At 47.6% G+C, this 14,496-nt stretch overlaps 1 protein-coding gene across 1 annotated transcript in view; it reads right to left on the bottom strand.

Annotated features, from left to right (window-relative positions):
* Positions 1-118: 118 nt before the first annotated feature.
* Positions 119-14,496, bottom strand: part of PSMB7 (proteasome 20S subunit beta 7) — a 63,226-nt gene continuing 48,848 nt past the window's right edge. The window contains 2 exon segments of the mRNA NM_001265663.2: positions 119-297; positions 3,323-3,474. Of these exon segments, the coding sequence (NP_001252592.1) occupies positions 186-297; positions 3,323-3,474 (264 nt within the window). The 3' untranslated portion in view covers positions 119-185.

Raw genomic sequence — 14,496 nt, 5'->3', positions numbered from 1 at the left:
CAGGCCAATGGCCTTAGCAGCCCCAGACTGCCCCCTAAAACACCACACAGTGCCCAGACCTCAGCTGCCCAATTTGGTTTTTGTTTTTTATTGAGTTTCAGCAAACACTAGCCACATGAATGTCTTACTGGGCCTCCAATGCCCACCATGTTCCAGAACCACAGCCAGCCACCCACTGACGCCATTCAGGAAGTGTCCATTGTTTGGACTGTTTCTTCCAGCACCTCAATTTCCAGAGGAGTGATTTTCTCAGTGAGGACTGCAGTGGTCCCTTTCTCACACCTGTACCGGCCAAGCCTAGTGAAAGAAAAACAAAAGCACAGAGTTAGGATTCCCCTCAAGGTGCCAGCGGGCAGGTGACAGTGAAAATAAATATTCAGGTGAGGCAGTGAGCAGGGTGGACTGGAATCCTGGCTCTTCCGATCCCAGCTCTGTGATCCTGGGCGATTCAACTTCCTCAGTTCCTCAGTTCTCAAGTGCTGCAAAATGGGGGTGCCTGGGAGGCACAGAGCGTCATCAGTGAACACGGCACCTGGCCCTTGGTGGACACGTGACTCTCCCCCACCCCACCAGCCCCAGCAAGTGCTGGGAAGCACTTGGTCCCTTGACATCCATCTTCAACCTCCCTACAGTACCTTTCAGTGACAGCAGGAAGCAAATCCCATCATTACACAAGAGAAGGGCATGACTGCTCTTCTGTGCAGCAACAAGAATGACTTAACTGTTACCTCAGACACTGTACAAACATCTGGAAGCATAAACTGTGTAAAAATATGTGCAGCCACACTCTGGGCTTGTCATTTCAGACCACTCTCAAGACTCAAGAAAAGTTAACTGTCCCCTTCAGGGACACAGTGCCTCCCCACTAGGACACACCCAACACCTTCCTGGAGTGAATCTGGCAGAGGTTTCTTTGAGCACCAGACAGTCTAGAAGATACATATTTGGGCTGTTAATTCTCACAGTGGGTCAGGAATTAGGATACTGTCAAATGGCAGCACACAACCAACTGCTCCTGGGCTCTATGCCAGCCGAGACAATATCTCTATCAAACTTACTGTCCTTCAGGGACTACCAGAAGGCTGCTGGCTGTGCCATGACCTTGTGCTCCAGGAACACCCATCCTCTCGCCTGGGCACATGGGCTAAAAGAGGGAGCAGGAAGCAGAACAAGGAGAGCAACTTCCACAGTTCTGCATCCAGGTCAGGAGCACGGTCAGCCGAGTGGCCTGCCTTTATTCTGCCAAGCCTCCCCCAACCCCCACTCTCTTAAAGGATCCAAGCAAAAGTACCTTTTAACCATGTGTCCCCACCCCATCAGTTTGAGGATGCCTCTCATTCCAAAGAGCCAAAGTCCCACGTGGCCTCTGTGTGCCTGATGACTCTGAACCGCCCCTCAGTGTCTCCGGGAGGCTTGGACACCTCCTCACCACTGTGGTGATGGTGCCCGATTTCGGCAGCATGCATTCAGTGCTTCCACCTTACGTGCCAGTGGACTGCAACACTGTGTTGGAGGGCTGCGAGCAGAGCAGGCAGCAGGGACTTGCCAGGCAAGGCCCACACTGGCGCAGGCATGGGACGCTTGCTCAGGCCTATAGCCCTGCCCGCACCCTAGCATCCACCCTGGGAAGGGCTCCCCTAACTCAGGCAGTGCCCCCATCTTCAGTCACTGGCAGAGAAGACAACAGGGAGGTTCCAGGGAGCTTGGACACTTGCTGCCCTTGGCCTCAGGACACCGATGGGGAGCGGGCCCCGTGCAGGTTACTGCACACCCACCACGCGCCCAGCACCTTCTGGGCCGCCTCGCTGATTCTTCACAAGCAGCCACAAGGCGGTTTTCTTTCTGTTCTTGGGTGTTTAGAGCCTCTGTTTACAAGTGGAGCAGCCCACGTCCCAGAAGTAGGATGCGCCGCTGCTGCGCTCCCTGTGGATGAAGACTCCTGCGCTGAGCACAGGTTCCCTAGGCAACCACAAATACCACTTCTCACTAGCCCAAACGTGGCTTTCAGAGTCCTCGCCCAGGACCCTGTCCAGCCTGAATGGTGTAACCATTCCCTACCCCATCACCGCTTCATCGTGGACTTGCTTAAATTACACAGCATCTCGCAAATAACTAGCAAAGCAGGCTACGTGGAGTACTTGGGTCCTGCCTACCCGGAGCTCGGCAAAGCCTGGTTCCCCAACACAGCTCTGGGCCTGAAAGGTAGCTTGCCTTCCTGCTAAAGGCCCAAGGGACTTCATGGTCTCATTAGAGGTCATCTGGTTGAGCTCCATTTCCCAGACAGACTGATTTGCTGGAAGCCACCAAGCCAGCCACCAACACTCTCCAACCCCAGTGCCAGAGCTCTCTGACACCGTGCTGCCCACCCCATCAACAGCCCACTGAGCTTCCACAAGGTTGAGTGCCGCCCACAGTGAGTATCTGCTGGTTCTGAACGTGCCATTCTTTCCTTGTGAATTACTCCTGATGCGGAGTTGTGTGTGCAGTGGGAGATGAAAGCAAGCTTGCAGAAGGTGATGCTCGCTTCCTCTGTGCTAGCTGTGGGGCTGGGTGGGAGCCGTCGTTTATAAATGCCCTGTGCTGCACCCAGACGCTACAGCTGGAAGCAGCACTCCAGGATCCCATCCTGAGCTGCTCGGGCTCCCAGAAGAGGTCAGGAGCCACAGGACGCTCAAGCAGCTGGACAGTGATGAGACACTGCAAATGAGCTGCTCCGGTGACACATGCCAGCCGCTAGGTTTGGAAACCTTCCAGTTCTGCTCAGCAAATCAACTAAAACCTTCTCCCACTGCTCTGAGTCTGGGCTGCACCACCGAGCTGAGGGGCCCACTCGGCATGTAGCACAGGCTAAATGGCACAACTCCCTGTGGCATAGCAGACACACATCAGCTCCCAAGGCCACCTCTGGGAGGCTGTTAGCATTGCTGACTTACACCCAGTTAGGAATCTCGGGGCACTCTGGGGGAAAGTGCTGGGGCTGCTCTGAAAAATGCACCTTCTCACAGAAATCAGGGGATTCTTTAAGACACTTGAGAAAGGACAGCAGATGATCCAAACCGCTCCACCCCACCTCCCAGCCTAGGGCCCTTTCCTGGGCCACCCTCCACCTCTCCCATCAAATTAAATCACTTTCCTACACCTGACAGCAGCCCACTGGCATAAAGCAAGTAACGAGCCGAAGGTCTGTGCGGGAGGCTGATTTGGGAACACTGGATGTACTTAATGTGGAAAGAACCAGGAAAACTCCATCCAGATGCCATGGAGATACCAAGGGTGGCATGATGCCACGGGACCCAGGAAGAACTTCGTCTCCTTCACTCACCTGGTCCCCTTCTTGTTGGGCACCGTGTACGGGCGGAGAAAATCCAGCTTGCTCTTACTGATGACGCAAAGGTCGATGTTGCTTCCGGAGCCCAGGTCGTTGAAGATGCCGGCTGCGATGGCTTCGCTCACCAGCTTCTTGGCTTCCTCCTCCTGAGAAAGAGAACGGCAGCAATAACGTCCATGGCCAAACCAGGGCCTGCTCTGACATCCGCAATGTGCTCCCACTAGCAGTTCGCAAGACCTTCTGAGAGATAGGTGTTGTTTTTAATGCCCATCTCACAGATGAGGAAAAGATCTCAAAGTGCCTCGATGATTTGCCCAAAGTTCCCGACCCGGGCCTTTAAAACTCTTTATGCATGCACCACCTCTTGACCACGTCGGACATTCACCACCAAACGATGGGCTGACAGTTACTAGAGGGTTAGTAACGTACCTTGAAAAGGGCCAGGTAGTAAATATTTTAGGTTTTGAGGCCAAAAGTCTCTACCACACCTACTCAACTCTGTCATGCTAGCACAAAACAGCCACACACAAATACATAAACAAATGGGTACAACTGTGTTCCAATAAAACTCTATTAGCAACAGGCAGAGGGCCAGATCTGGCCCATGGACTGCAGTTTACTAACCCCTGATCAAGAATGTCCAACAATAGCTGAAACTTACTTCCTGATAACATAATGGAGAAGGTCAGCATTGTAAGGGGAAGAAACTGACACCAAAACACAACAGTAGTTCTGGGGAGATGCTGGCAGACCAAGGGCGGGACATCTTGCCCGACAGAATCTGTCTCTCCTACTAAGGCTGGAGCCTACAGGTTCACTGAAGAATCACTGTCTCCTTTGTCCCACCTTTAAGCACAAATCCTCATCCCCAATAGTTACTGGTGAACAGATGGATTCAACCCTTTCTTATCCAAGAAGGCCTATCACATGCTATGTCCTAGACCAGGAGCTAGGGCTGCAGAGGTGGATGACGCCCCCAAATACCCGCCCTCTAGGGGCTTAGAGTCCAGCGGGGGCACCTGACCCAAGTAAGAACAATGCAGGGTGAGAATGGCTACAGAGCACGTGAAAAGGAGCTGGGAACATGGCTGGCCAGCAGAGCTTCAGGGAGGGCTGAAGGACAGGCTGCACACGAGGCACTCAGAAAACAGCAGTGAAACACAAGGCAGACAGCAAAGGCAACGGTACCAGACCTGGGGAACGCCAAGTTCAAGCTCTATATACAACGAGGACAAAAATGAACCAGGCTCCCTGAAAGCCGGGAATCTAACCTGTGCTATGGCGCCTTCCCAATCCACGAGGGCGTGGGAGTACATACATGTGCAAGTGCACTCCAGCGCTCATCGAAGTAACATCCTTGGACAAACACGGACTCCAGGCCCAAATTCCAGCCTGAGACCCTCAAAGGGCAGATCTGCTAACCTCAAGTTTGCAGAAGATCTGAACCCATTCAGGGCTCCTGCTCCTCTGCCTGCCCCATGCCAGACTAGGATTCCAGTGACATAAGCACACTCTACAGACTCAGAAGAACAGAGAAGGTTCTGCTGGAAGTGGGCTCCTCAGCAAACCAGCAGACAGCAGTTCCTTTGATTTTATACCCCAGGTTTTTTCACTCTCATGTGACATCTATGTGGGGCTAATTAAGCTGATTCTTCTTTTGTACATACATAGTCCTGTAAGAATACATTCAAACAGGATTAGGAATTTTCTCCTAGAATTCTCAACAGTCTATGGGGCCAGAAGCTTTCCACAAACCAGTGAAGGTGGTAGCAAAGAAAGCCTCTTAGATGAGGAGCTGGCGGCAGCTGCTATCTAGACAGCAAAAACCAACCACTAATTCAGCAAACGCAACCTCATTCCCAACCGCTTCTCTTTAAATGGCCTTAAGTGTGTGTGCATATGGGCACGTGCGGGCAGAACCATACTTATTCCCTGTTCCTGGCCTACCACCTCTGCTCCCCTTTCTCTTCTTTACCATTTAACTATTTCCTCTGCTTTGTTTCTCGTCACTGCTGCTAGCATCTCCAGCCAGTCAACAGTACCTGGCGGACATCGCAATCCGTGGGCACACTTAGGACTACACATTTGCATTGCCCAAATGATCTGGGTAGATGGGGACAGGTGAAGAGAAGACTTGGGGGAAACAGAAATATACACATGACATGAGACATGCATATCTAGTGTCAATTGATTCGACTGGACAGAGGACACCAGACTGCTGGCAGTGCTATGTAAGATTACGAGTGATCCTCCCTCTATTTTGCAAACAGTCTGTAATGTAAGTAACTGATAAAACTTTAAAATATACAAATTTTAAAATGATATAGTTTGATTTACTCATAAAATGATCATGTATGCTGTTATTTAAGTATAAATAAAGGCTTTTTTAAGTTGGGGAAATACATCTTTTAAATTCCTTTCCTCCCCACCAATTCTAGGGAAGATCATTCCTTAAGGAAGAGAATCTCAAGTCTCTCACTTTCTTCCCCCCAGTCCCACTCCACGTCTCATATACATATGGCTGAAGGTGTTAGGAGATGGAATGAAACTTACATTTATGGAGCACCTATATGCTCACTAAATCAATCGATCAGTCAACATCTATCAGCACTCAGACGTGCCAAACACTGAGCTGGGCACTTTGATGATCATCAAGCTTACCCCTGCCCGCAACCATCTTTTCATGTTGGTATGGTCAGAAACTCGGGCTGACAGTCAATGACTTACACAAGGTCACACAGCTGGTAAACAAAAAATAGTAAAACAGGCCCATCAGGCCCCAGAGCCAGAAGGCCACAGCACCACACCAACTCGCAAGTGACCTTCCTTGGGCCGGGGACTCCTCAGCTAGTCCCTGACTCAAGGCCGTGTCATTCACTCCCCACCCCCAAAGAGCCTTAAGACCTGAGCAAATTTAAGAGGAGGAGGATGGTGTTTGCCGGTTTCTCTCTGGGTCAACCTCTGATGGTCACTCCCATTGGGGGTGGAGGGCAGTGTCTCCCAAAACACCCAAGACTACCACTTCCAGGGCCTTCTTCATTCTCAACCAAGTTAGGGCAAGAGTTCTACAATGCAACGCCAAATCAATACTAAGATCTAAGGTCTCATTTAACATATCCCTCCCTTAACACCCCAAACCCTCAAAATCGAAAGAGGGTGGAAATGACCAAAGGCTCTACTGTCCACTCACTACTTACACAGTTAATGTCTTCAACACATACCTGTAGGGACCTACTATGTTCCAGGAACTGCTTCAGTGTTGAATACTGTCTCTGACTACAGTATTTCCATACACAGAATTCTAGACACGTATGCAAATATGCTACTGGGCATATTCATACTGTGTTTTCTTTATAGTGGAATTTCACAATTAAACAACTTTTGTCTTTCACATGTGCTACCAAATATTTAAGAAAACTATCAAGAAAAACCACAAACTAAAGGCAAGAGGTGGGGAAAACACCACATTTGTATCTGTCTCTGGCCCACAGTAAGCGCAAGAAGCGCTGTCTCTTCCTTTAGGATTAATTCTTCGTAGGGAAATTGTACCTCCCTTTTCTGGAAGATGCACAGTGACCTAGGTCCTAGGCAGCATCTGCCTGGGGACAGCTGCTACAGAGGGGCCTTGACAAGGGCCTGCAGAGTCCATGGCCCCAGCTGGTCAGGCCCAGGTGCAGCGCTGTCTCCCACAGCCAGGGAGGCACCCTCCCCCAGTCAGCTGCCGATGCATTTATGTAGCAGGTCACAACGGAACCTCAGTGTGGAGATGGGTGAATAGGACTTATCCTCGTCACCAAAAAACAGCAGCTTCCTTTTGCTTTCAGACACTCAGCCAAAAGATCATCATGACCCTGATGATTAAACACCAGCTAGGGAACCCAGGTTCAGAATGGGTTTGAATCCCCAGTCTACTACTTACTGCTGGGCAACCCTCGACAAGTCACTACACCTCTCTGAGTTTACTCTCCTGCTCTGCAACATAATGATAATAAATCCTACTTCACAAGATTACTAACAAATTAGAAATAAAAGCACAGAAAGCACCTGCTATAGTTTCTGGCACATAGCTACTGCTTAATAAATGGTAAGTTATTTAATAAAGCAAGCCAGAGGGCTCCTAAAAACACAACTTATCTCTAAGCAGCGACTGCCTATAACAAAGCCCAGGCCAGGAGAAGGAGGTCCAGACAAACCTGCTGACAAATCTTCACACAGTGCCATAGAGAAGTTCCTATAATAATTAATCCAAGCAAAAAGCACACTCCCTAAAAGTTGGGAGAATATAAAAGGAACACTTCTTGCTTTATGGCTACAAAGACCAAACTAACTGGGAATATCAGTCCCCCGGGCCACCCCGGCTTCTTAAATGAGATTACAATAAGAGTGATGTACTGTACTGCAAGTCAGCTGTGACAAGCAGCACTTTATAGAGCTATCTGTTTGTCTCCATCACCGCATCGCACAATGTGTCCCCGGACTCCAATGTGCAGTTCCATTTACCGCTACATGACAAATGGGCAGCACTTGTAAAAGGCACAAAGAGGTCCACGTCGGCCACGTAATGGTCACCACAGCTGTACCCGAGTGCTTGAGGGGACAAAACAGACCCCCAAGTTCATTAAACTGACCAGTAATGGATCTTTCAAAAAGTGCCTTAGGAATCGTACAGAAAAGGCTAAAATAAATAACTCAGCATGGAAGGCTAATCTGAAATGGTGTTTGATAAATTATTTATAACACGGGCGATTGTCTGCATTTAATATTGGAGCTACTAGTAGCATCTTTAAAAGATGATTTATGTGTTGTAATGCTATTAAACTTTATATTGGCCCACTGCTAGCTATAAAGTCTGCTGAGATTTAGAGAATGAGTTTTAAACTGTCACTGCAACATCATAGGAGATGGAGACTGTATTAAATCTTTACTTTAAACCTGTTATCTAGAGAGTTGCATTTTGTAGACACTCACAAACTGATAGATTACCTCGGCATCCGCTACAGTGCGGGCCCAAAGTAGTACTGCCAAGAAACTTCTCCGCATTATTCTTGTCTACAGCTACCATCGAATTTCTCTTCTCACTTAAGTGATTTTTAGATTGGGAACGTCACCAGAGAAAAATGTAGCTGTGCCAGCCAATGGGCACTCTGGACAGTTCAGCATCAAATTAATACTCTTTAAATACACTCTCTTGACTGTTCAGCTATGCATCTGAACACTGCTTTACTTACACTGTAGGCAGGCAAAATATTAAATATGCACTTGACTGAAAACCTAACAGACTATTTTACACACAGCTTTGGAATGTGAAACTTCATGTATGTGGCAAGTCATTTGACATAACTGATTAGTAACTAAAATTTTTAAAAGAATTTAAAAAATAAAATTGGTTATTTGCCGGCAAATATACTGTGTATGGAGCTAAGGAGCTGGCATGGGGGCAGAAAACAGAGAGATTCAGCCTTTTTCCTGAGGAACAGGGTTCCCCCCGCTTTAAGGGTTTTCAGGGCAGCACCCAAGTGTCCCTTGCCTTCTGTGCCACCTCTATGCCAGGAGGAAGGGGTGCAGCTCTCCTACCTTTGCTGGGGGAAACAAGAATGTGGATGGCATGACAGCTGAACCCTCACGACTTCCATCAATTTCCCTGTGTGTTGCTGAACCTATATTTAGTTCCATTAGTTCACAACCATTTGCTCCTTCATTAACTACTAAGGATTTAACTTGTAAGAAGTGAGGCATGGGAGGGTTGGGGAGATGCTGGCCAAAGGATACAACATCTCAGAAGGAGTAAGTTCAAGAGATCTATTGTACAACACAGTGGTAATAGTTAATAACAATGTACTGTATTCTTAAAAACCAGCTAAGAAAGATTTAAGTGTTCTCACCACAAAAAAATATTTGAGGTAATGTATGTTAATATATTGGCTTGACTTTGCCATTCCACAATGTACACAAATTTTAAAACATCATTTGCATATGATAAGTATATAGTTTTTATTTGTCAAGCCAGATAATTTTTTTAAAAGAATTAAGGCAATCCAAATGCAGCTTGGAAAATCTTCATTATCTTTTGCCACTTTGATTTGAAATAGCAAAAAATTCCATTCCTCTGATGATCTAGAGCAGAACAGATAAAAGTCTGGGTGTGATGAGAATTTGGACTCTAAAGAGAGAGGATGAAAATTCTGAACGTCAGGGGGTCCGCCCTACACCTTCTCCATCTTTGTATCCCAGGGAACTAGCCTGGTGCTTGGCATGTAGGGTCAACAAATGAAAAAACGAAACGTTCACTTCAAATGCATGCATGGCTCTGCCAAACTCAAAGACTCTGAAATCAGGAGAGAGACCCCTACCAAATGGGGCAATTCCCAAACTGCACCAGCCCCAACTGGAGACCATTCAAAGACAAGCACTTGAGAGGAGGTCTGAACATGATGTGTTTATTGGGAGCCTGCTGACAGGCTAAGGCTCTGACTCTGCCACTGATGCGGCCTGAAGACTCATTAATGGTTGATGGCTGAATACAATTGAAAGAGTTCAAATAAGTGTTTGAAACAGTCCCCGCGAAAGCAGTATGCTCCCTGCACTGAGTCACAGACTTGACGTATCCCATGTGTAGCCACATTTTTTTACGGTAGAAAACTTTTTTTTTTCCTTTCCAGACTAGGCTGTGTGACAAGAGCAAAGGTTTCTGAGTTTGGGGTTTGGCCTGAGCTGTATGGGTGAATACGCCTGCCTGTGTTAACACCTAGGAATTCAGCAGAGCTGAGCTGCAGCTGGTGCTGGGCACACTTAGAGCCGGGAGTGAGCCAGTGGCTGCATCTTTAAGGCCTAGCTGGTGTTGCCATTTCTTTCTTTGACAGCTTTTTTTTTTTTTTTTTTTTTTTTTTGGTATCAGGATCTGGGTGACACAAATAATGAAGGAGAAACTCGCTGTGGGTGCAGGAGTGATGTGAGGGGTTTTAAGTGGGAATGGGAAGGGGTGTTCATGTTCATGGAATTGCCAACCAGGTCTGTCCCAGGTCACTGAGTGATGCCTGTCAGAACTCGCAGCCAGGAAGAGACGGCAGTGGCTGCACGGCCACAATGGGCTGGAAAAGGGTAGCCCAGAATGAGGACAGCCCTGGACAGCGGGTCACTCTCTGAGCCAAAGAGTGCCCCTCGTAAGAATGAGAATAATACCCCTGTCCAAGGAATAAAATGAGAGAAATGACCCCGACACAGCAATTTCACAAACAGGACGGTTAGCAAGTCCTAGGGTGGAAGAAAACAGGCAAGGGTAAGAGAGAACTAACACCAGGCACCTGCCACACCCCCGGGTCTGAGCCAAACACTTGCGTTATTTATTGAATTCCCAACTGCTGGTACAGATGAGGAAACTGGGGCTGTCAGAAAGGTTGACTGATGCACTCAAAGGCACACGGCTGTGTACAAGCAGGAGAGTCGAGGATGCATGCCAGGTTAGTGCCTGGCACCACCAAAGCCTGTCTTCCTATCCCACCATTAGGAAAATCTGTGGCGGGCAAGTGGTTTTGCTGGAATCTGTGACAGTGAATGGAAGGAAAAATACCTAAGCTTCCAGAGGGAAAAGAACCAAAAGAGACAAGAACATATTGCTTTCCACAAGGAGAAGAAATCAATGTTCACAGCATATGTGTATACAAATATATATTTCCAAGGCTGCATTGAATCAAATGTAATCAGAGAAAAAAAAAAAAAAAAAAACAAGAAAGCCTGGGTTTAAAGAAAGTGAGAAATATGCTCAACAATCCTCAAAATGAAAACCGGGCTGCCACAGATACTAATAAGATCCTCATCATATTTCTCTCTCTCTGCAAAAACAACGTGGCCAGTGATAACTCTGGCAATAAATTCCTGGAGCCACTGAAAGGGCTATCACCTGAAAACAGAGAGAAATGAAGTGAATCTGTTCCATGGGTCACAACAAAGCAGCAACTAGCACTAGAATTTCTCAGGATAAGGAGAGTAAGCGATGACAGAAATCCAGTCCTGTCAGAAGCAGAGACTGAAATCAGGGTCTGAGACCAGCAGAAGAGTCGCGTTCCCATCTCCAATATCTGGATAGGACAAAACCACTGCTAGATCCCGGGCACATGTGGGAAGGCTATCACAGGCACTATGTTATATGACATAATCCTGCTTCCACAGCCTGACAAGGCCCAGACAGAACCAGGAGGAGATCCAAGGAAGTACAGAGTGCCCTTGTTCTAGGAAGTTTAAAGATGGCCAAAATGAGGCAAATTTCAAATGATGCAAAACTCCTGCAAAATGGTCAGGTTAGCTTAGCTCAGCAAGCATGCACGAGTGGCCTGCTACGAACACACCGCACATGCTGTGCTGGACAATGGAGACAGGCCTGAACACAGAGCCTGACCATGAGAATTGTGGAGCCCAGAAGGGGAAACAAGGAGATAATCTCATTACAATGAGGTAAGAGCTAGTAAGAGACAGGCCTGACAAAGGAGCCACAGATGGACCCAGGTCTCGTGGGGTGTAGGTGATGGAGACTGGGCAAGGCCTTGTACCGCGAGTGAAAGGTAGCCAAGCCAAAGGGCAGACGTGTTGGCAGGAGGAGAGCCATGGACATGGGAAGGAGAAAGGTGTGGTCGAGTAGGTAGTTCAGTGTGGCTGACTGCCAGAGAACCTCACAGGCTATACAGACGGCCCACCCTTTATGCTAAGCAGCAGGGAGACATGAAAATTTTTACCTGGAAAATGACGTACAGTCATGCACCATGTAACATTTTGGACAACAACGGACTGCATATAAAAGTGGTCCCATAAAATTATCATGAAGCTAAAAAACTCCTCCAGGCCGGGTACAGTGGCTCACACCTGTGACCCTGTAACGTTGGGAGTCCTGAGCCCAGGAGCTCGAGACCAGCCTGGGCAGCATAGTGAGACCCTGTCTCTACAAAATACAAAAAATTAGCCAGGTGTGGTTGGTGATGTGCGCCTGTAGTCCCAGCTACTCGGGAGGCTGAGGCGGGAGGATTACTTGAGCCTGGGAGGTTCAGGTTGCAGTGAGCTGTGATCGTGCCACTGCACTCCAGCCTGGGAGACAGAGCAAGACCTTGTCTCAAAAAAAGAGAGAGAAAGAGAGAGGGATTACTATCACTTTCTACCTTCCAGTGAGGTAAGATGTGGATGCAGAAGACGGTGATACTGATGGCCCTGTCCCTGCAAAGGCCTACACCAATGTGTGTGTTTGTGCCTTAGTTTTTAACAAAACGTCTAAAAGGTAAAAAATAAAAATAAAAAAATTTTAACAGAAAAGAGCTTATAGGCCAGGTGGGCATGATGGCACACGCCTGTAATCCCAGCACTTTGGGAGGCCAAAGTAGGAGCATCACCTGAGGTCAAGAGTTTGAGACCAGCTTGGCCAACATGGTGAGACCCCATTTCTATTAAAAATACAAAAATTAGACGGGCATGGTGATGCACGCCTGCTCTCCCAGCTACTCGAGAGGCTGAAGCAGGAGAATCGCTTGAACCTAGGAGGTGGAGGTTGCAGTGAGCCGAGATCACGTCCTGCACTCCAACCTGGCCAACAGAGCAAGACTGTCTCAAAAAAAAAAAAAAAAAAAAAAAAAAAAAAAAAAAGTCTATAACAAAAGAGCTTATAGACTAAGGACATAAAGAAAAATATTTTGTACAGCTGTACAGTGTGCTTGTAAGTTAAGCATTATAAGGGTCAAAAGTTTTTAAAATTTACAAAGAAGTAAAAAGGTTACAGTAATTACTGAAGGAAATTTTTGTGTGCGTAAATGTAGTGTAGCCTAAGTGTCCAGTGTTGATAAAGTCTACAGTAGTGGACAGTAACACCCTAGGCCTTCACATTCACTCACCAGCCACTCACTGACGCACCCAGAGCAATTTCTAGTTTTACAAGATCCATTCATGGCAAGTGCCCTAGACATATACACCATTTTTTATCTTTTATACCATACTTTTACTGTACCTTTTCTACATTCAGATGTTTAGAAACACAAATACTTACTGCTGCTACAGCTGCTGACAGTATTCAGCACAGTAACACGCTGTACAGGCTTATAGCCCAGGAGCAACAGGTTGCACCATAGTGCATAGGTGCGTGGAAGGCCAGACCATCTAGGTTTGTGTAAGTACATCCTATGACATTTGCGTGATGACAAAATCACCTAAGGATGCATTTCTCAGAATGTGTCCCCGTCGTTAGCAACACATAACAGTAGTTAGACTTGTGCTTTTTGAAACTCCACTGGGGAAGCCGTGGGGGACGAAATGCCAAAGGCAGGAGACCAGAGAGGAGCTGATGATAATATTCTCAATGAGAGACAGTGGCGGGGCAGCAGGGCCAGGGAGGAAGACCAGCAGCAGAGCAGATGTGGGTGAGGAGGAAGCAGCAGTCAGGTGAAAGAGCAGGACGGAAAGACGTGGAGGGTGCCAGCTGGACTTCCAGCCTCAGTCATAGGTGCTGACCACTCCTCTGAACAAACACAGCCTTCACACAAAGGACTTTCGTAACTTCTTGGCAACTATTTTTCTGGTGGGTGGTGAGCAGCCAATGGCTGACTTGATTCTATTCCCCCCACTGCACCAGGAGGAGCTAACTCAGATACTTCTCCATAAAACCTCCAGGCACGCACAGCATTCAGATACACTTGGTTACTTAGGTGGCAGGAGGGAGGTCTCAAAAAGGCATAAAGAAACTTCTGGGCTCTGGAGCTGATGAATATAGTTACTATATTGACTGTGGTCATGGGGGGCAGGGGAGGCAATGCTTGACAGAGGCAAAGAATTTGAGAGAATAAAGATCCAGATATGAATCTAGTCCTGTTACTTAACAGCGGTGTGACCTCAGTGATAAAAATCACTCCACATTTTTAAGTTCCAATTTCCCCATCTGCAAAGGAAGACCTAAAACCCCCAAGCACCCAGGATGGTCATGAGGATTAGACGAAGCGTCACGCACAGGAGATGCTTGGCCACGGTGCCTGCAGTGCAGGAAATCCACAATGAACGCTGACTTCACCTGATCCTACCCGTCTCCATCGCTCCCTAACACGATTACCAAGGCAAAGCCAGCCTTCCAAAACGACCACTGCAATAGGCAACCCATAGCAACTTAGTACTTCTTTTTTTCAACCCCCATTTAAAAGCAAATCAAT

This window comes from Macaca mulatta, chromosome 15 (assembly GCF_049350105.2).
Source record: "Macaca mulatta isolate MMU2019108-1 chromosome 15, T2T-MMU8v2.0, whole genome shotgun sequence".
Lineage (NCBI taxonomy): Eukaryota > Metazoa > Chordata > Mammalia > Primates > Cercopithecidae > Macaca > Macaca mulatta.
This window is presented reverse-complemented; position numbering and strand designations above follow the sequence as displayed.